The 23033-nt window shown below is 44.8% G+C and overlaps 1 protein-coding gene across 6 annotated transcripts in view; it reads left to right on the forward strand.

The window, feature by feature from the left end:
• Nucleotides 1-23033, forward strand: part of GTF2H1 (general transcription factor IIH subunit 1) — a 482809-nt gene that overhangs the window by 52048 nt on the left and 407728 nt on the right. For all 6 annotated transcript variants that reach the window (XM_078681075.1, XM_078681072.1, XM_078681073.1 and 3 more), the window contains exons 4-5: nucleotides 1966-2131; nucleotides 22646-22739. In XM_078681075.1, the coding sequence (XP_078537201.1) occupies nucleotides 1966-2131; nucleotides 22646-22739 (260 nt within the window). The remainder of the gene's footprint in view (nucleotides 1-1965; nucleotides 2132-22645; nucleotides 22740-23033) is intronic.

Genomic DNA, 23033 nt, shown 5'->3' on the forward strand with positions numbered 1-23033 from the left:
AAAAAACTTCAGTCTTCAGAAGGCCATCCCCTCCAGGCAAACTGATTTTAGCTCAATCAAATTTAATGGGCCCTTCTTTTGAGCCTATTCACAAGACTACATTAAATCACCTTTCGTGAAAAGCAGCCTTTTTATTAGCCATCACTTATGCCCAGAGCATGAACAAGATGCAGGCTCTTTCTGCAATCTAACCTTACACTGTATTCTATTATAACAGGCTAGTGATGATGACTCGTTCTTTTTTCTTATAAAGGTAATTTCTGATTTTAAATATTAATAAAACATTACATTAACCACATTTTCCCCAAATCTCTTAACCTCTGCCGATCTGTCCCATCACTCATTCGGGTCTTTTCTTCTGACTCGACAAGATGTAAACACATAGATGATCTAACCAACTTTTTGGCTAGGTGGCTAGGTGACTGAGGTTGCTAAATCAAAATAGTCTGTTGCTAGATGGATAGTTGCTTGCATTACTGTGTGCTGCCATTTACAAGGCAAGCCTAAAGCACTTTTCACAAGGGCTTAAACAGCTACAACATAGTGGCTTAGAAATGTTGCAGGCTGTGACATTTTCAAACAAGAAATTGGAAATCAGTATACATGATTTGGAGATCAGTACATATGTTAACTAGAAATTATTTTCTAGACTATGATATGCAGGTTGATGCCAGGTTCGGTCAGGAAATGCTCAAACATTGTTCAAGTGATCTATAGTCTTACTTCGAAGAGCTGTACTAATGTCCTCATGTCTTTCCTGTTGTCGAACAACCACTTTCTAGATTTTCCATTGGCTTGTTATTCTATGCAAGTGTTTAGAGCGATCAGAGAAGATCCGATTACTTGCTCTGTAGCCCTAATTCTGTGTCTTAGCAATCTTGATTCAAGCCATAAACAGGGTAGAGTTGGACACCGGAAACTACTTAACATATTTACCTTTTTCATTGCGATCAGTGTAGGCTGATAGGCTGCATTGTTTACTTTATGCTCTATATTTTCAACCGCTTTTGCAACCACTTTTGCAACTAAGATGCTACAATACAATATTAAATTCAGGAAAAGGTTTCACCTTTGATAGGACCCTAACGGAAGCTCTGCATCATTTGGATACTTCTCTTGGGTCCATGCACGCAGGAAAGAATTTTTCAGGCATTTATGATTTGGTGAATATTCCAGCAATGTCGAACTAGGATTAAGAGTAAGTAAATTCTTCTTCTCTACCATCTCAAGTGCAATCAGAGCTATTGGAAGACGTGCAGAACTTTTAAGTTTCTCTCATCTCCCTAGGGCCAACTCCTAGAATGACCACCTGACAAAGGTCATTCCCTCCTTTTTAATAATTGGGAATTCATTTGGGTTTCTCTTGCTATTTTAGCATATATCCGGGGCAACTGGAATTATGCAATTGTGTCTGTTTTTAGCCCACACATTTTGTTTGTACCTCAAACGGTTCAAAAGTTGCTAAAAGCACAGCCACACGTGTTGCCGCTCCGTGAAGACTCTTTGCTTGACTGGTCACCTTTCTGTTGCCTATTACTATATATAGGTGTTAAACTGATAGCACTAATAGGGTGTAACCAATGCCAAGAACGGGTTAAACCGTGTAAAAATGACAAAACGAGGAAGTAACACTATTATAAAATGTGCTGCATCACAAAGGATAGTTTACCTTTTATTTCCTCTCAATTTACTGAACCTTGCCGCATAATTTGGCCCTCTCCTGCCGCATAATTTTAGTGGGCCTGCATATATCCCACCCTTTATATATCAGTACAGTTGCATATGTACTCTACCTGCGCAAACATTAGGATATTCTTTACTTCACTTTTAATCCTGGAGAAGACTGCTTTTTCAATGTAAGCCCATCTTGCTCGGTAACTGGAACTCCGAAAAGATTAACTGTAATGTAATTTTTAGATTTTGGCTTTAAATATTCACACACCTTTGCTGTGTCTTTGTTTCTAGGATGCTCAAAGAAGATCCAGTTTTGTTCCAGCTTTATAAAGACCTTGTTGTGAGTCAGGTGATCAGTGCAGAAGAATTCTGGGCGAATCGTGTATCCTTAAACTCCCTAGATAACTCGGCTGCCTCTTACAATAAGCAAGATGTTGGCATATCAGCCGCGTTTTTGGTATGTTTGATTTTCTTGATCATTCAAAGTTTTATAGAAGGTCTTCTTTTCAATTTGAGACTTATTTCGATTTTAAGACCTTTACATAAATGCAAAAGTATTTTAATGTGCATATCCATCAGCATGTCTTTCTTTTCAGACTTGAATACCTGTACTGTACCCCACAGCCACGGGGGGGGGGGGGGGGTCTTCACGCCCCCTAAAGGTCAAAGCATCTTTATTCCATACTAAAATGGAGAATACATTTTTTGTCTAAAGTTAATGCTTAGTTTTTGTGGGTTGAAAGATCTTCTTGTACTTTACTTGCAGTCACTTTTTTACTATATCTAGCGTCAGAGTTAAGTCTGCAAACCTTTTTATGCATGTTCATATTTGATTTCTTTATTTTCATGTTTAGCAAACGTCAATCATACTACCTACATTACATTGCTTTAGTGTATTTTTGGAAATTTAAATAATATGTTCGAGGCATGTGGGCTGCTGAATTCATATCTGTGCATAGAACGCCGCCTAGTGTTGGGTCCGGATGATTGCACATTGTTGTCCTGGAAGAGTCTTCGAAGTATCACGAGATAGGTGGCTCCTCCCCTGGACTACAGTGCGCATGGGCATCCTCTTCATCCTCCGATTGTTTTTTTCCGCCATTGGGTTCGGATGTACTTTCCTTTACTCGAAGTTCGGAATCAAAAATAAACTTTATAAAGGCCAAAAGGCTTCGGTCTCATCGGTATTGTTTTGAATCGGTGCCGACAGCTTCATCTACAGTTTATTCAACTCGGGACGTCGAATCGGGCCGCGGGCATTCTCGACGCCAAAGGGACCAGTCGTCGATGGAACGAAGTCCATTCAAAAGATGCCCTCTTTGTAATTCCAAATACCCACATATAGATAAACACCCTGTATGTAACAAGTGTTTATCTTCAGAACATAATGAATCCGACTGCCTAGCCTGTGCCCAATTTCGATCTAAAAAGACACTTCGGACTCGACGGGCCGCTAGGCTAACCATGCAGAAACCAGCGCCAGAGCCGTAAAATATCTTCGACGATGAAGACGATCTCGTCGAAGCCGAAGAATCGGATCAACAGTCGGATCAAGATTCGGAGCATGACTCCAACTACTATGTCGACGAAGAAGAAGACATTGTCGAGGTAGGAGACGACGAACAAGGGATCAGAGCCGTCGAGGACGACTCCAGTGATGAAACGGGGCCAACCGGGAGTACGACACCCGAACATATACTTCTATGGTTCCACAGGCTCAGGTCGCGGCATCGCCAGAAGGCCTTAGCCAAGATCTCGAAACACATTCTATAGCCCCGCGACACAGCTCGGCTAAGAATATTAGAAAAGAGCCATCGGATCAACGTACTCAGAAATTGGTGATATCGAAACCGAAAGTTATGGAACCAGAAACGAAACCAAAACTGATTGACTACATGGTCTTCGGGCCAAACTACGTCGATCCATCAGAGTCGATCCCAAAGAAGATCATCGACAATACGGTCTTTGGACCACACTATGTCGATCCATCGGAGTCGAACACAAGGGTCGTCGATCCGAGAGCCAGCGCACCTATATCCACTCCAAAAGAAAGGGCTGTCGAACCGACAAGATCGGCACCGACAGCCGACAACACAAAAAAGGGACTCGATCCGAAGAAGGTTTTCGAACCCAAACAAAGAGTCGACAAACCAATGGCTGTGCAACAAAAGACAAGCGAGCCGAGAAAATCGACCCGAAGAAAATCGACCCGAAGAAGGCCATCGAGCAGAGACCAAAAAGCATCGGTCCGAAACCACAGGTTACAAAGACGCAACAAGGTCAAAAAGGTACTATCGACTTGACAAAAAACGTCGAAACGATAAAAACTTCGGCTCCAAAGAAACAGGCACAACCTAAAAAGACTATTGTAACACCGAGGGATCTCGGACCAATCAAGTTTGGACTACCAACTTCCTCAAAAACAAAGGCGGTCGACCCAAAAAGCGGTATCGAACCGAAACAGACAAAACCAAGAACATTGGCAAAAACGCCCAGAACTGCTGAGCAGGAGATATATCCAGACCCCTCATCGGAAGAACAGTCAAAACTTTACATTGACCCTAATTCTGGGAAAGTCACACTCTACAAAAGAAAAATCAGATCTGAAACTGATAAAGAGACTTATGTCATCCCACTCAAAAAGAAAAGGGACTGTTCTACTTCACCTATTCTATTGGAGCCTATTAAACCACTAGGCCTGAGCCATACACATATACACCCACACACTCAGATGAGGAGGTGGATGATGAATATAATGAAGAATACAATTACCCAGTAGACACTGACCAAGACAATCAAGGTCAACCATGGGTTGATCCAGTACATCCTGGTGACTCTCAACCCATTCCAGATACACCTGCATACCCTGCTAGGCCTTCTCCTACAGAGGATACAACTGCTTTTAATGCACTAATAGAAAGGGCAGCCCTCCATCACAACGTGGAAATGCATGCAGACCCCATTGAGGAAGATTTCCTCTTTGACACCTTTGCCACTTCAGAAAGATCTATCAAAACTCTACCTATGTTAAAACATGCAGGTGATATATTTAAGGAAACAACTAGGGCACGGGTCATTAACCCCAGAATAGAGAGAAAATACAGGCCAGCACCAGTAGACCCTACATATAATAAGGGACAACTGCCTTTGGATTCTTTGGTGGTATCCAATGCACGAAAACGTGCTAACTCCCAAACAACTGGAGAAGCTCCACCTCCTGACAAAGAATCAAAGATCTTTGAGGCATCAGGGAAGAGGGTAGCTGCTCAAGCTGCTAACATATGGCGAATATCTAATACGCAAGCCCAGTTAGCTAGGTATGACAGGGCACACTATGTCACCTTAGAAACACTTCTCCAGTATTTACCTGAACCTTACAAAGAACAGGCTGAAGACCTAGTACAGGAGGGAAAGTTAATAACTAACGCCTCTATTAAATGTGCCCTAGACGTGGCAGATACAGCGGCCAGATCTATTAACACCAGTGTTATGCTCAGGAGACATGCGTGGCTTCGCATTTCAGGTTTCAAAAATGAAGTCCAGTCTACTTTATTAAACCATCCAATAAATCCTGACTATTTATTTGGTCCAGCTGTAGATACAATCCTGGACAAAATGAAAAAAGACACTGAGACGGCTAAGTCTATTGGAGCCTTACAGTCCCAACAACATAGAGGCTCCTTTCGTCGCTCCAATTACAGAGGTGCTGCAAGGGGTAACTCCTCACAGCAGACCACAAACTACAAAGGGAATACGCAAACCACCTACAATAAAAACAATAGAGGTGGATACCGCGGCAATAACAACAAAGGCAGAGGACGAGGGAATAATACCACCAGATCCTCTACCAACACAAAACAGTGACTCCTTAGCGCTACCCCCAGACCATACAACACCGGTCGGGGGACGATTACAGCAGTTCCTACCAGTCTGGCATCACTACAGACAAATGGGTAAGGCAAATTATCCAGGATGGATACCCAACATACCACCAAAACACCGTCCTATGTCTCTAGAACACCTAAACTTATTGCAGCAAGAAGTCCTCAGCATGCTGCAAAAAGGGGCCATAGAACTTGTACCACTAGAACATCAAGGTACAGGGGTATACTCACTATTCTTCCTCATCCCCAAAAAGGCAGGGTCTCTCAAACCAATTTTGGACCTCAGGCCCCTAAATCAATACATTTTATCAGAGCATTTTCATATGCTCACTCTACAACAAGTCTTACCACTGCTGCAACAAGGAGACTTCCTCGCAACTTTAGACCTCAAAGACGCATACTTCCATATACCGATACATCCTGCTCACAGGAAGTATCTCAGGTTCACAATACTAAATCAACATTACCAATTCCAAGTCCTTCCATTTGGTGTAACAACAGCCCCAAGAGTGTTCACCAAATGCCTAGCGACAGTTGCTGCACATTTAAGACAACATATTCACGTCTATCCGTACCTGGACGACTGGCTAATACAAGCAAAGTCGGCCCAGCAATGTGCCAGCCACATGTCCCATACTATTCGCCTACTGCACAGCCTAGGCTTCACGTTGAACTACCAAAAATCTCACCTTCAGCCATCCCATGTACAGCAGTACCTGGGAGCAACAATAAATACTCTAGCAGCAAAAGCATACCCAAACGCTGCAAGAATAAACAGTATGCAGCTACTGATCCAAAAGTTCAAGCCCCAACACTCGCTCTCTGCCCGAGTGATGTATGCAACTTATAGGCATGATGGCTTCGTGCATCTTCATAGTCCCTCACGCGAGACTACACATGCGTCCGCTACAGGAGTGCTTAGCACTGCAGTGGAACCAGGCTCAAGGACAATTGAAAGACCTAGTGTCGGTGACCAGTCGTGCATACAACTCTCTGCATTGGTGGAATCCACAAAACCTTTGCAAGGGACGACTGTTCCAAGAGACTGTACCACAAATAGTGTTGACAACGGACGCATCCCTGATAGGATGGGGAGCCCATGTCCTTCAGTACACATTGCAGAGCCTATGGACAACACAACAGAAGAAAATGCACATCAACTTGCTAGAGATGATGGCAATTTTTCTGTCAATAAAAGCGTTCAAAGTACATTTATGCAACAAAACTGTGTTGATCGGGACGGACAACAGGACAGCAATGTACTACACACAGAAACAGGGAGGAACACACTCTCCACAGCTATCACATCTAGCCCAAAGCATGTGGAAGTGGGCCATTCAAAGAAAAAATGTTCTCATGGCGGAACACCTCCCAGGCAAGGACAACCAAATAGCGGATCTGCTCAGCAGACACAGCCAACAGATGCACAAGTGGGAGATTCATCCCACAGTGCTACAACCATACTTCCAACAGTGGGGACAGCCAGAGATAGACCTGTTCGCCACAAGGGAAAACGCAAAATGCCAGTACTTTGCCGCCAGGTTTCCACATCCGCAGTCGCAGGGCAATGCGATATGGATGAAATGGTCAGGCAGATTTGCGTACGCTTTTCCCCCAGCACCGTTAATACCACTAGTGGCACGCAAACTACGCCAGCATTCACTAACACTAATCCTGGTTGCTCCAGCATGGGCGAGGCAACCATGGTACAAAACATTCCTAGAACTTTCCGTGGTGCCTCATCAAAGACTGCGGCTAACACCCACTCTTCTCACTCGGAGACATACAGCACCCAGATCCGCAACAACTGAACCTTGCAATCTGGCTCCTGAAGTCTTAGAGTTTGGGTACCTAAACTTACCTCCTGACTGTATGAACATTATCAAGGAGGCAAGAAAACCTACTACCAGAGCTTGTTACGCTGCAAAGTGGAAGCGTTTTGTCATTTACTGTAATAACAATGACGTAAACCCACTAGATGCTTCAACGCAAAAAATCATTTGCTATCTTTTGCACCTACATCGTTGCAATCTAGCTTATTCATCTATAAGAATACACTTAGCTGCCATTGCAGCTTATCTTCAGAACAGACAGCATCTTTCGCTGTTTAGAGTACCTGCAATTAAAGCATTCATGGAGGGACTCAAACGAATAATCCCCCCCCAAAACACCCACCTTCACCTGTCTGGAAGCTAAACATTGTTTTAACCAGACTTATGGGACCACCATTTGAGCTGTTCCATTCATGTGAATTACAATTTTTGACATGGAAGGTGGCTTTTCTAGTAGCAATTACTTCACTTAGAAGAGTTAGCGAGCTGCAAGCCCTAACTATTCAAGAGCCATTCATCCAAATACATACAAATAGGGTAGTTCTTAGAACAAACCCTACATTTATGCCCAAGGTGGTATCCCATTTTCATATCAATCAGACAATAGAACTGCCAGTGTTCTTTCCAAATCCACAGTCAGTACCTGAAAGGGCTCTACACACACTAGATGTCAAGAGAGCACTTCTATACTACATTGATAGAACTAAGGATTTTCGAAAGACTAAATAGTTTGTTGCATTTTCACCACAACACAAAGGCAACCCCATTTCAAAATCTGGGTTAGCCAGATGGATAGTTAAGTGCATTCAAATATGTTATCTAAAAGCAAAACGCACTTTAACAGTTCCCCCAAGAGCGCATTCTACACGCAAACTAGGGGCATCCATGGCTTTCCTAGGAAACATTCCTCTAGAGGAAATATGTAGAGCAGCCACATGGTCTACCATACATACTTTCACAAAACACTATTGTGTAGATGTACATTCCAAACAGCAAGCGGCTGTAGGACAGGCTGTTCTAAAAACTCTGTTTCAGACTGCTGCAGCTGGCACAGGTAGCCACCGCTAAGGGAGAGACTGCTATACATTCTATGCACAGATATGAATTCAGCAGCCCACATGCCTCGAACGGAATATGCTACTTACCAGTATGCATCTGTTCTTGGCATGTAGGGCTGCTGACATTCATATCGCCCACCCTCCTCCCCGGTGCCTGTCGCAGCTGTAGCATTCTTTATTACTTTCTTGCATGGACATCTCTTACTGTACCATACTCCATCTCTGCCACAATGGCGAAAAACAATCTGAGGATGGAGAGGATGCCCATGCGCACTGTAGTCCAGGGGAGGAGCCACCTATCTCGTGATACTTCGAAGACTCTTCCAGGACAACAATGTGCAATCATCCGGACCCAACACTAGGCGGTGATCTATGCACAGATATGAATGTCAGCAGCCCTACGTGCCAAGAACAGATGCATACTGGTAAGTAGCATATTCCTTATATGTGATCTTGCTCCAAGAAACGACTCGTAGATGATATTAAATACTAAATCAAATGGGAAACAGTGGTACAGAAAACATGCACTTTAAACATAATGCCAGTAGTTCAAGAAAACAGGAAGATGTGCTCAAAGCAGAGTATATTCTTGTGGTTGCAAGGCCCATGTACCTTAATGCCCATGGGTGCATTATAGAACCCACAATTGTTTCTCGTTACGGTGTATTAATGATGGCTAAACACAGTAAGGGAAAGTCACAATATAGAGGTTTTCTCAGACTATGTGGAAAAATCTTTCAGTATTCTTTGTTTTATTTTTCAATTTGGTAGTGCTATCGGAGTCTAAATCGAATGGGAAGTCCATATGTTTTTTTTTTAAACACCAGTCTGAAATTATAGTACACAGTATTGGTGGTTGTATGAATGGCATTGTGCTTTTGCAGACTGAGGGCTACTTCCCGTCAAGGGTGTGGAATTGTTTAAAAAATGTACTTGTGCAGTGGACAAAACTGTGCAGAAAACTACTTGTCCTGAAAAGAAATCTACTTGTCTTACCTATTCCCTAAATCAATTACACTGACCGCCAAAAGCGTAAGTTTGGTCTTAGAGAGTGCATTTTAGACATCCTAGCATTGAAGCTGCCTCTTGGGAGAGCAATGTCAACCAAGAGGAAGAATACAGGAATCAGAAATTACACTTTACCCGGTGTACGCAATACTGGTAAATCAATATTACATATTTGCATGATGTACGTTTTGGTACAAGATATTTACAATGAATATAAAAAACGGTCACAAATCAGCTAGAACCAAACTGGTATCTGAGACCCAGGCAGGAGTCAGAGGTGGATATAAATATGATCTGTAACAATGTCTATATATATATATATATGTGTGCCCTGCACAGTGAATAATGACTTTCCTAGCTCTCATGAGAAAGGCAGAAGACAACTTCCTTTTTTAGGGGATGCTCTTAAGATTTCAGCCCACATAGATCAAAGAATCATCTATCAAAATATGGGAGCTTTTCACTTGTACAAATTGGACACTGTGACATTGTTATGACAACTCCTGCAGCCAATTTGGGGTGGAGGTACATTTAGAGCTGTGCTGTAGAAACCTCAAAATTCCCAAAGGGAAGACAGATAGTTCTAGAAGTATTACTGAGGTGTGCATGGGAGTCGATTGAGACACTGGTTGGCTGGTCAGTAATATCCTAAACAAGCCCAAGACAGTATTATTAGAGCATCAGGCAGTCTTGAAAGAGATTGCATACTGGAAATCCAAGAGGTCTTTAGTAGAGGCCAGAGGCTAACTGCCCTGCATCTGCTAGTTAAATAGAACTGGCACAAGGAAAGTTCACGTTCTGTATTGCCGATCTAAAATAACTTATGTAGTGGATGCTATTGAGACCAAGGAAGTACCATTGCTTCTCTTGTGTATATTGGTAGTTTCAGCACCCTGAGGTACAAGCTGCAGAAATGTGTGCCTGTGAAAGTAAGCTGGTACGTGTATACTGTAACAGTGATTGACCGCAGTGATTGAAACCTTAATGTTCCCTTTGGATGATGGCATGCTTCTGCTGCAGACTTAGGACAGAAATGTAACCACTAGAAAAGCTGTGGTGTTAGGCTTCAAGGCAACTCAGAGCTGCTTTCATTAGGCCAGGAACTGAAGTGGTTAGCACTTGCTGAAACAATAATTTTCCAGTCAGGACAGTGTCTCCCCAAATAATGGTTGTATGGCAGAGTATTGTTGACAAACCTATTGTTTTCTAAAGATATTTCACAAAAATATTGCTCTTTTGGGTCCACAATATGCAGATCACTCTCTGTGGGGGCAGAGAGTGGAAGGTTGCTTACTTTTTGCTTCCAAGTCTTGAACTTCCCTATTCAGAGAAATGCAAATTACATTTGTCCATCGATAAAGTGGATTCTGGCTTGATCTACTAGTAAAGATCATGTATGCAGTGTTATCGGGCCTCAGACGTGTTGTTAATCTGGACAGGTCCGCTTTCAAGATCTGAGACCCCAAAGACTTGCATTTTTAAATCAATTACACTGTGGTATAAGCAAACACCCAGGAAAAAACGTGAATCAAGTGACTGGCAGGGCAAATCTAGTAAAAAGAACTCAGGGGCCTGATGACAAAAGCCAGAAGAATTAACTTGTTTGTTTTCAAAATGTTCCCCATCTTTTCAAATGGAGGCTTGAGAGTACTCTAGCAAATTGTGGGGGGATTTTGAAAGGGCTTGGGTGCAGACAGAGGATTTTGACCCGAAACAACAACTTATGAATAGTTTTCACTTTGTGCTATCCACATGTGCTCAACCATCATTTTGTCCCAGAAAGCCATCTCACAAGTCTGCAGATAGACCGAAAGGAATGATGGGTTATAGAATACGGTCGAAAATCAATGACAACTTAAAGAAAGAGCGACATAGTTGGGTGTTAAAAAGACAACATAAGAAGTCAGAGATGAGAAGAGTGGAGATTTAAGGACATTTGCAAAAGAAGAAAGAGGAATGGAAAATTAGGATGAAAATGAACTTACAGTAAACGTGACCGTCACCTTGGTGGTCATGAGGTTAATATGGAGGTGGCTGCACCAGTATTCAGCCTCCAAAAATTGATAATGTCTGCACTATTTATTAATACTTCACAAATCTGTAGGTGTCTCCCTCAGGACAGCAGTCGGAGAACAAGTCAATAAAGACCACAGAGGCAAGTGTTGCACCCGTGCTCTGTACACAAGAAGTTTAAAAGGAAGCACTTGTACGACAGAGGTGACAACACTTACAAACATTCCCATCAACATTACTTGGGCTCTTGAGATCGAAACGGTGTTACAATTGGAGTCCGTGATGACCAAGAGGTTACATGGAGAGCCAGTGATATATTGGGGGTGTGCAGGGTGAGCTACAGAGGGAAGCAGTAATGTCCTGAGGGAGGAGTTACACAGAGTGGCAGTGATGTAACGGGTGGGCAGGAGTAGTTGCAGAGGAAGACAGACAGAAGGAACCACTTTTGGCTTCAGGGGAGGGAATGCAACAAAGCCATGGTTATGCTGATTTTTTAAGAAGAGAGATGGTTTGGGGTGTAACAGAAAAGGGAGATGAATAACACAGGTAACTAGATGGATGGTAGAGGGCAGAAAGAGAAAGGAGGGCAGTAGGGCAGGAAAATGGAGGGATGGCGGTTGCACCCTGGCAATTTGAGAGCAAAGGAAGTGAGCGAAAGTTGGCTAGAGATTTATAAAGATTTAGATAAAAAAGCAAGAAAAGAAAGGGGACTTCGATGGGGTTAGACTGGATCCCAAGGGGAAACTGGACCAATGGCAGAGACTTTAGACCCAACAAGAGAAAGGAGATGAGTTGGGCAGGGAATTAGAAAAATGACAGAGTTTTGAAACTGCAAACCGGAGAAAGAAAGGGTTGAAGACATAGCGCGAGGTGTTTGGGGTGTTACGTAGCAAGTAGAGGAGGTGCTATGGTTGGTACTTTTGTCATTTATGCCTGCTGACACACAGCATAAGAACACATTCAATTGCTCCCACTGCCTCTCCTGAGAGGTTTACAAAGTTAGCTGTTTCTGCTTAAAGCAGCTTCAAACTGGAACTTTTCCATCTAGTGTATTCACTTGTTTTGCATGTGATTACCAGTATGAAAAACACATCAGCTCCAAGGCAGTCGACGACCGACTCGGAGGAGAGGTCCACCCTTGAAGCTCCAATAGGAGCTTACTGAAAATCAGCAGCACATCCTCATCCACCCTTCCACAGGCAGGATCCCTGCCACCACACCAGAAACACTTTGCCTAAAAACTGCAGACTCTCCATCGAGAATGCTCGACAACCAGATACTCTTCTACAGCCAAAGTCTTCCAGGGTGAAGAAGTAAAAGGCTGCTAGCAATCCTCTTCCCCCTTCACCACTTCGTCTACCATCTCAGTCACCTCTATTGCATCTTCCTGCTCCTCATTCATCTCCTGCGACTTCCCATCAGGAGTCGCCGGAGTCCTTGTTACAGAGATTACATTTAGTCTCCATTTTGGTTTTCCTTTTTGGCTTAGCATCTTTAGGTCTCGTGACCTATCAATGCGCGCAAGCGCATTGAGGGAGCGAGAATTCAAGTGCTCAAAAAAATCGTGAAACCAAGGGTTTCGTTCGTGCGGTTTTCTTTAAGTTCACGTGAATCACGTGAGCAAACAAGCACGCGCATTCACGGCCGCACAGCACATCAAAGGGCTTCGCCCAGCGTGCACTCTGCGGCTTCTCCTCCCCTAACACGCTGGCATTCACGGCTGCACAGCACATCAAAGGGCTTCACCCAGCGTGCGCTCTGCGGCTTCTCCTGCCCTAACACGCTATCTCAGCTCTCCTGCCCCCATCCGGCTTCCCTCCGGCCACTCTCTAATTACCAACAGGCATCCAATCGCCCTACTAGAGCAAGAAGGATGCACTGCATTCTGCGAGACCTATTGGCAACACCAGTGCTTGTTTTAAGATGGTGGTTTGAACATGTTTTTCACTAACTTGAGAAAATGCCACATTGGTATTTATTTTTGGTTGACAATGTTGTGCTGTAGTCTGCTCTGTTAGTTTCAGGGATACATATACTAGAACCCGTTGTCCTTGCTTTATTATGTGCTCGTAGGAGACAACTATTTTTCCCAGACTCAGTAAAGATGTTATTCTGTGTGTTTAGCAGAATGAGAAGGCCGGTGATTTATTATTTAAACGTCGTTTGTTTTGAATTTGAAGAGTTGTTATGGACACTGCTTAGAGCTGTGTCTGAAATGCTGTTCCGCAGGCCCCAACATTCATCCTAAGAAGGAAGATAGCTGCGTAAGCAGAGATGCATGCAAGCTTGCCCACTGAGACTGCATGTATTCATTAATGCACTGATGCACAGTTTCCTTAGGCATTGCAATGAGGTATGGGGTTCGATCATTCCAACTGGGTCTGCTAGAATGATACTCCCACAATGCTCTTGCTGGAGTAGAGGTATTAGTGATCAATAGGATTTCCATTAGGAACATTTAACATAGTTGAATTGGATACCGCGATCCAGCTACACTTAACTGCTATCGCTGCTTATATGCAGAATAGGGAACGCTCCCCACTGTTCAGAATAACGGTCATTAAGCTTTCATGGAGGACCTTAAACGGGTCGTCCCCCTTAGAGTGCCACCTGCTCTAGTCTGGAACCTGAACATTGTCCTCACCATACTTATGGGCCTTCACTTCGAACCACTACATTCTAGGCACTACACTCTTAACCTTACTATTCTTCTTCTATCAGCCTGTACATCTGTTAAGCGTATTAGTGAGCTATTGGCCCTCATTCTGCAAAAACCTTTTCTTCCAGGTACACAATGACAGGGTCTCCCCTTTCCACATTAACCAGACAGCTGAGCTCCCAGACTTTTTTCCCCAACCTGACTCTGTACCAGAACGAGCACTACACACACACTTGATGTCAAGCCTGCTCTTATGTATTACACAGATAGGACTAGGTCCCTCAGTAAAACACTACAGCTTTTTGTTGCCTTTGCACAGCCTCATAGAAGTAATTTAATATCAGAGTCCGGTATAGGCAGGTCGATATTTCAAACACATCCCAACTTTTTATCTTAAAGCCAATACCCATAGCTGACATCTGTAAAGTTGCCACTTGGTTAACTGCATTCACAGTCACAAATGCAAGTGTGTGGATATTCTTGCACAGTAACAGTCTAGAGTTGGTCAAGCTGTCCTAAAGACCCTCTTTTAGACCTCTGCTCTGTCCACTGGCTAGCCACCACTCAGAGAAGTACTGCTTTACAATGGATGCAGAGCATGTGTATCTATAGCCACACCTGCTAAGAATGGATAATGTTGCCCTGAAAGAATGTTTGCTGAATGGCATGCCATAGATTTACACAACCACCTCATCGGAAGCCAGTGTTTGCTGCAGGTATCTTCAGCTGTAATATTTACATAACAAGCATTGTCTCTGCTGTTCTACTGACCACTTCTTACCCACTCTCACCCGCTGTGTGGAAAACCAATCTAACAATGGTGTCGGTGCCCATGTGAGTTCACTACCAGAGGAAGAGTCACCAATACCTTGTGTCTCGAAATAAATATTCAAAGAAGAGCAAGTTACAAACTTCCAAACCCAACACTAAATGGCAGAGAATGCAGAGCATGTGAATCTACACCACTACATGTGACAGATTCTTACAGAGTAAGTAACAGTCCTAATTTGAAGCACTTGGCGAATGGACATTAAGGAAGCATACATTAATAAAAGGGGAAATAATTTAAAGTCCTGAGATACAGCCGTAGGTTTGCTGAAAGTTAAAGTAAGTGGTTTCTTCCAGACAATGTAGCCCACTCTAATTCATGGTTAGAATAAAAGACTAGAGGAGTATCAAAGTGCTGTTGTAACGGTAGCCTGTTTAACCTCTTCTTCTTTTTTTTTTTTTGTAACTTTTTATTATTTAAAACACAAAGAAACAAAACGTTAAACAAGCAAGGCAATACAGTAATAATACAGCCATTAGGTCTGTGCTCACGGAGGACGGGAGGTACATGATTGCAGAAGAAAAAATAAAGTCCTTGAATACAGATGGGGGGAGGGAGGCAGCGGCAAAGTTGCAAATGAACAGCACAATATACCACAGCTGGAAGGGATGTAGGTCAGGGCGACTGGGGAGGACTCTGGATAGCGGTGAGCGGGGGTGTACAAATATCTCCACGGTATGAGTTCCAAGGATTCCAAATCTTCCCCCACTTTTTGGGCCTGCCTCTTGCAACATATACTGTTTTCTCTCGAAACATGCACCAGTCCAGACTCTCTTTCCAAGCAGTCACTGTAGGCGGCCTTGGGGAACCCCACAACTGGGCAATATCTCTCTTCGCAACCATATTGGCCAAAGTCACCCAGCGAAGTTGCGACACGTCATAGTCATTCGGACCCCATACATTCAATAAACATTGTCGGGCTTCCGGCAACATAACGACTCCCGTAACATCATCCATTATCTCATGTATACGTTTCCAGAATCGCACCACCTCAGGGCATTCCCATATGATGTGGAGATAGCTGCCAAGGAGACCACACCCACGCCGACACATGCCATCCGTAGAGAAACCCATATGAATGAGACTGGGACCAGTGACATAGATTCTGTGGAGGATCTTGAGTTGGACCAGATAGAGGCGGGCCGGAATCGCCACCTCCTTGGGAGAGGAGATCGCGGACTGCCAATCCTCATCATCCAGTTCAATACCATCTGCAATCCAGGCCTCACGGAGGCGGTCAAGCAGACCCGATCGGTCATTAATCATTTTCTTATAGAACAGTGAGATAGTACTGTCGGCACATAGCCATCTAGTATACGATCTTCGAGGGGGGAGGAATCCGGAACAGCACTACCCACTGACAACACAGAATTCAGAGCATGACGTACCTGGATGTAACAAAATATTTCCCTGTCACTCAGCTTATACTCCATTTGCAGTTCAGAGAAGGCCTTAACCATCCCTTTAACCCAAAGATCACGCACTTTACCAATACCGATCATGTCCCACTTATCAAATCCCTTCGTCCTCCATAGGCCACCCAACTTTGCAGAGGCATAGAGCGGTGTCGCACCCGTTAATTTATCACGCCAGCCTATTGCCGCCGTCGCGCTATGCCATACCCACACAGCTATAGCGGTAGGTCCCGTGAGTTGTGAACGGGAGGGTCCCGAGTAAAGTGCCCTAAAATAATCACCACCCGGGAGCAGCCACTTGTCCATTTCAAATGCTGGATTCAACGCCGGGCCATACATCCCGTGGTTGATAGCAGCAAGGTGGGAAGCCCAATAATACCTACGACTATCCGGGAGCGCTATACCGCCATCATACCAGGGGAGTGTCAGTTTCGGAAGAGCTATGCGCGAACGTCCGTCCCATATTAGTTGCCTCTGCAACGATTCCACTTCCCGAAAATACGTAGACGGAATGACATCAAAACTATTCTGGAAGGCATATAGGAATCGAGGTAAGGACATCATCTTGAAAAGGGCCGCACGCCCTAGGGGAGACAACGGTAATTTACGCCAACGCGCTACATCGGAGCGTAACTGCTGGAGTGGGGGGGGGAGCAAATTACGTTCGTAGCGAACCGCTGGATCCATGGAGATAAACAAACCCAGGTACTTAAAGCCAGACTGCGACAACTGGATGGGACAGCCCCGTGGCAAACGAGGGACATCACCCGCAAGCACATAAATGTAGGATTTCGACCAATTAATTATGAGGCCCGAGTTCTTCCCGAAGGAGGCAAGTACGTCAAACAACACATTGAGTGATTTTTGGGGAGAGGTAAGATACAATAAAATATCATCCGCGTATAAGGAAATGCGATCCTCGAATTCCAGCGTCCAGCGTATACCCTTCATCGAGGGTTCCCACCGTAGCCAAGCGGCAAGAGGTTCCAACGCCAAAGCAAAAAGTAGTGGGGACAACGGACAACCCTGTTGTGTGCCCCTACCGAGAGTTAAAGGCACGGAGACGCGGCCATTAACCACCACTTGGGCTAGTGGTGTTTCATACAGGAGTTTGACCCAACCGATAAAACCCGCGCCGAATCCAAACTTGGCGAGTACCGCCCAGAGATAAGACCACTCGATTGTATCAAAGGCCATCGTGGCGTCCAGGCACGCCAAGATGGCCGGTTCACGCAGCGTCGGGGCCCGCGCGGGGAAGACCATGCAGACGTCGCAAATTCAATGCCGTGTTACGGTGCGGGATAAATCCCGATTGATCCGGATGAATCAGGTCGCCGATGACCGTAATCAAGCGATTAGCAAGCAATTTGGCGAGGATCTTAGGCTCCGCGTTTAAAAGTGAAATGGGTCTATAAGACGGGCAGCGATCTCGTGGTTTACCCTCCTTATGGATCACCACAATGGTCGCAAGGCGCTGATCTCTGGGGAGGGAGCCATTATCTCTCGCAGCCACAAACATAGCACGTAGATGGGGAGCTTAAGTATCAGGGCGTAACTTATATAGTTCCACAGGAAGGCCATTGGGACCCAAAGCCTTGCCGGAGCGAAGGGAACGCAGCGCAAGAGCCACCTCATCCACCGAGGGCGTGGCATCCAAGCAATCACGCTCCGATTCCGACAAACATGGGAGCGCTATGTCCCGAAGCAGCAAGTGCGAAGCCTCTTCAGGCCTGTCGGACACCGAGGTATAGACCGTTCGAAAATAATCAGCAAAGCATTCAACAATGCCAACAGGATCAGTTACACTCACACCATCACAAGTCCCAATCACCGGCACCACTCGATTCGCTCTCTCCCTTCTGTCCAGCCAGGCAATCAATTTACCTGCTTTATCACCCACATCATAGAGCCGTCCCTGCTGTTCCCTACTCATCGTCTTTGCCGCATCAGTAACCAAAGTTTTATATTCTAATTGTTTGAGGTGGAGGACATGTAATGCTTCTCGAGACACCCCCCGCTCCAATGCAGTTTCCAGGTCTGTAATTTCAGTTTCGAGCTGAACAATTGCCTCGTTCTTACATTTATTGGCACACCCCACCAAAGACAATGCCTGTCCCCTAATCACAGTCTTAAAAGCTTCCCACAACGAAACAGGTGAGGATACAGAACCAACATTTTCAGTAAAATACAGATCAAATGATTTAATCAATTCAGCGCGTGTCTTGGGGTTGAGGAGATACCATGGGTTAATCGGAGCCACCCTGCCTTCGGCAGATTAAAATGAAACCAAATAGGGGAATGGTCCGATATGCCCCGGGCCAGGTGTCTAATCTCTCCAATCGAGGGGGACAGCGCCGCCGGGATCAGGATATAATCCAATTTAGAAAGACTCCCATGAGCTCCCGAGTGAAAAGTAAACTGTTTGCTCCGGATGCATTAGTTTCCAACAGTCTCCAACAGTCTATGAGGCCCAATGTTTCCAGGAAGTCGCCCAACCAGGATTGCGCAGCAGGAAGATCTCGGGGGGGATAACGGTCCATTCTGTCAGAAATGATGGAGTTAAAATCGCCACCCAGTATCAAAACATCCTCAGGGAGACCCAGAACCATCCGCCCCAGGTCCGTAAATGTCGTGGATTGCAAGCCCGGGGGGACATAAACTGACACCAACGAGATTGGCTTTCCCTCCCACCGCCCGACAAGTGCAGCATATCGACCCCTGGCATCGAGGATCACATCATCAATTTCGAGGGGGAGGGAAACCCTGAGCAGAATACCCACTCCTCTAGAGCTGGATGTAAATCCCGAATGGGCAACAAGACGATAACCCCTTCTATTAAGAGCGTGACAAGTGTTACCTATCAAGTGCGTCTCTTGTAGCAGAACGACATCAGGCGAAAGGTGCCGCAACAGCTGCATGACCACCCCTCTCTTTATGCGATCACCCAACCCATTCACATTCCAGCATAGTACCTTCAGCCCTCTACCCCCCATCCAAACACACAATGAACTCCCATCGCAAAACGAGCATCACACCAATGTCAAAGATAATGAAAGTACCTTGCCTTGAAAGAAAAAACAAACAGTCCCAGAACTCGTCCCTCCCTCCCCCCAAGGTTCCCAACACAACTCCCCCCCCCCCCACCCTGCACCGCCACCCCAATTTGCAGTGTGCCTGTCGCCCTAACAATTACAAACATGAACTATTCTACACAAAGAAAACCCCAGAGGAGGAAAGGGTCCCGCCATCCCCGCTACCTCCGAGGATATGAACGGAAAGATCAGAAAAAAGTCAGTGAACTTCGGATAATCACGCTGAAAAGTGTTCCAGACACAGGCACCACAGTCATTCTTGGTCCATCAGTCCCCCCTCCGCACCACCAGCATGTTCCTGGTCAGCGCGGCGAGTCGGCAAAGTGTCCAACCAATCACTCACTTCCTCAGGCCTGACAAAGAAAAATGTTCGATTGTCATATTCAACACGCAGTCGGGCCGGGATTAACATCTTATATTTCAGTTCCATGTCTCTTAGTCGTCTTTTCACACCTTGAAATCCCATACGTTGTTTCTGGACCGACTGAGAGAAGTCTGGATAAAAATTCACAGCGGCGTTCTCGAACTGCGTAGGGCCGCTTGTCCGTGCCGCCTGCAAAATGGCGTTGCGATCGCTAAAGTTGAAGATCCGTGCAATAATCGGACGGGGGGGGAAAACCGGGTTTCGCTTGTCCCCCTGGCACTCTGTGCGCACGTTCAATGGCAAAGAATTTGCTGAGGCCCTTTGGTGCCAGATGATTAAGAATGAGATCCTCCACTCGAAGATCAGTGGCAAGTGGGCTAGATTCTTCCGGGACCCCAATAATACGCACGTTATTGCGCCGTGCACGGCCTTCAAAATCCTCCAAGCGATGGGCAAAAAAGTCATTAGCAGATCTAAGATTGCGCACTTCTGTTTGCAAGTCGGACACGTCCGTGGTAAGGCTGGATGTCTTCAGGTCTAAAGACTTCACTTTCTCATTCGTCTTGGCCAAGTCAGTGCGAATAATGTTGACATCGATAGCCACCGTGTCCAACATCAGAGCCAAGGCTTCATACTGTTGGCCAATAGAGGACTGAATACCAGCAATGGCGCCCATCACGTCTTGTAGTGTTAAGTCCGCCAACACAGCAGGATTGTCGACGACCTCCTCCCGGGTCTTAGGAGCGCCACCAGGGGATCCTTTAGAAAGTGTATAGCGATCCATGACGTTCGTCTGGGTAGAGCCTCCGCGGATGGTGGTCTTGACCTTCCGTTTCTCACCCTCAGGCTTGCCCGTCATGGCGAGTCGGGTGCCCCGGAGGGAGGCTTGGGATCTGGTCCAAATGGCTCCTTAAAATCACACACGAAAACACAGGAGGCAAAGTTGAGCCAAGTGGAGACCACAGCCAAACAGTCGCCCGCCCGAAACTCAATGAGCTGGCACCGGGGCTCGTCCGTTCAACAGACACACCACATATATGAGGCAGTGTGCTGGAGAAACTAAACCGAAAGTGAAGCGAGGCTGTGGTCCGATCTCCTCAAGCCGATGTTGTTAAATTACGACCCGGGCACTGCCACCACTCAAGGTCCAGGCTGTTCCATGGAGAAGGCCGCAGATTTCAAGACGGCGAAGCTCAGGGACCCTGCGTCCGATTTCGACCCAAAAACCAGCTAGGACATCAGCCGGGTTGCGTCTTCAATGATCTTCCATCAAATCAGGATATTGTACAGGATAAATGTGGGAGGCAGCGAGGGTCCTCGGGAGCCCTGTGTTCACGCGGCCATCTCGGATGCGCGCGAAGCTCCTCCCTGTTTAACCTCTTTTGAAGATTTCGTGGAATGGATTCGTTCTGGTAGTGGGTGGAATAGCATTTCATACACTGCATGCACAATCTGGAAACAATTGCAAGTGGATTTCTTTGGGCAGGTGTTGGGTATTGAAGTCTGAGGGTGTCCGTACTCTGTAGTCCAAGCTAGCTGCCAGAAAGGGTCTGTTGCTAGGCTAGATCAGTGGTTCTTACCCTGTGGTTTACTCTGGAGGTCCAGGACTGTTTGTAAAATGAAATAATAACAGATTGATATATTTATATTTAAAGTTGGTATCCTTATCTTGATTTGTTGGAGCAGAGATGTACAACATATAGAATCTGGTATGGACGATTGGTGGGTTAACTGAAGCATCACTGGTATGTGCCGATAGAGACCATGCATTTGGAGACAAAAAGACAAAGTGGTATGCTAGAGTCTAGCCTATCACTTAGTCTCTTTGCACAAAAAAAGCTACTTTTTTAAAACGCAAACTTTCCAATCAAAATGTCACTTTTCATAAATGAATTAAATATAAAAATTCCATAATTTGTGTATGTGCTTGAGGTATACTTGTTTCTATACATGTATGTATTGTTTTGAGATTCTCGTCCTAGAAATCTCCAGGGCAGAGATGGAAGTAATCCCTGGCTTCGAGTAGTTATTCAGAAGAGGGGAGGGGCTGGGGGGTGCTCAGAAGTTGAAAGGTTAAAAACCACTCCACTGGCTACATCATTTGTTGTTCCAATATACATGGCTGTGTTGTGGATAGAAACCAATTGCATAGTACAACTGGCCTCCGGTTTCAGAATACTGGGCATTAAGGGAATATTGATGTGCAGCAGGAGATATTTGGGGCAAAGAACATGGATAGACCGACAAGGATTCTGGCTAAGAACTTTTATGCCCTACAATTCCCAAACAGGGAAGACTTTGCAGGAAGATTTATGACATCTCAATGCTCTTGACTTCTCCTCTACCCTCTATCTCAATGTTCTGGCTAGACTAAATAGATGTTGTGTACATATAGTGAATCTCAATACTCCGTTGTGGCAGGCTTGAAGGGAGTAAACAGTTTTATTTTTTTATATAACTTATCAAGGATAACGGCAATAGGTTATGCATGTTAATTAACTTGGCTCATCACTTTTCTGAATCCAGAAACTCAACCTGTATTGTTGCCTCTGCTAACTTTCTCAATCAACATCTGCTTACATTTAAATGTCTAGATTCAATAGCACATTACACCACCACCTCATTCTAGTTTCCATACTGTACTTAATTCATCATATGGGCTATGCACTGTTCTAGGATGGTCACATTTGAAATTTGAATCTAGATTTGCAAACAAAGCTTTTCCATACTTGTGGGCAACTGGTCAAAATGTTTATGTATTGTATACCATGCAATGAGAGGAACTGTATATTGTGACTGTTTTTATTGTTATTTCAGGCTGATGTGCGTCCTCAAACTGATGGATGTAATGGTCTTCGATATAACTTGACATCCGATATAATTGAATCAATTTTCAGAACGTATCCAGCAGGTAAGCCAAACTAAATGTTACTATACCACATGCAAGCCCTAACAGTGGTTGGGCAAGCATTTCTTTTGTTTAAAATTTTCATAAAATGAACTTTGAATCTTAAGTTGATTTCAACCGAAATGTGATATCTTATGCTATTTGGTATTGTTCATCTTCTCCATTAGTAACTAAGAATATCCTTTTTTTTTTTTAAGTAACACCTGAATTAGCGTTTTTAGTTTTCTGTAAAGAGATTTTGATACAATTGCAACAGCTTTCTTTATAGCAGTTCCTTCAGTAAGCTGAAAGTCAATG

Source organism: Lissotriton helveticus, chromosome 3_1 (genome assembly GCF_964261635.1).
Source record: "Lissotriton helveticus chromosome 3_1, aLisHel1.1, whole genome shotgun sequence".
Classification (NCBI taxonomy): Eukaryota; Metazoa; Chordata; class Amphibia; order Caudata; family Salamandridae; genus Lissotriton; species Lissotriton helveticus.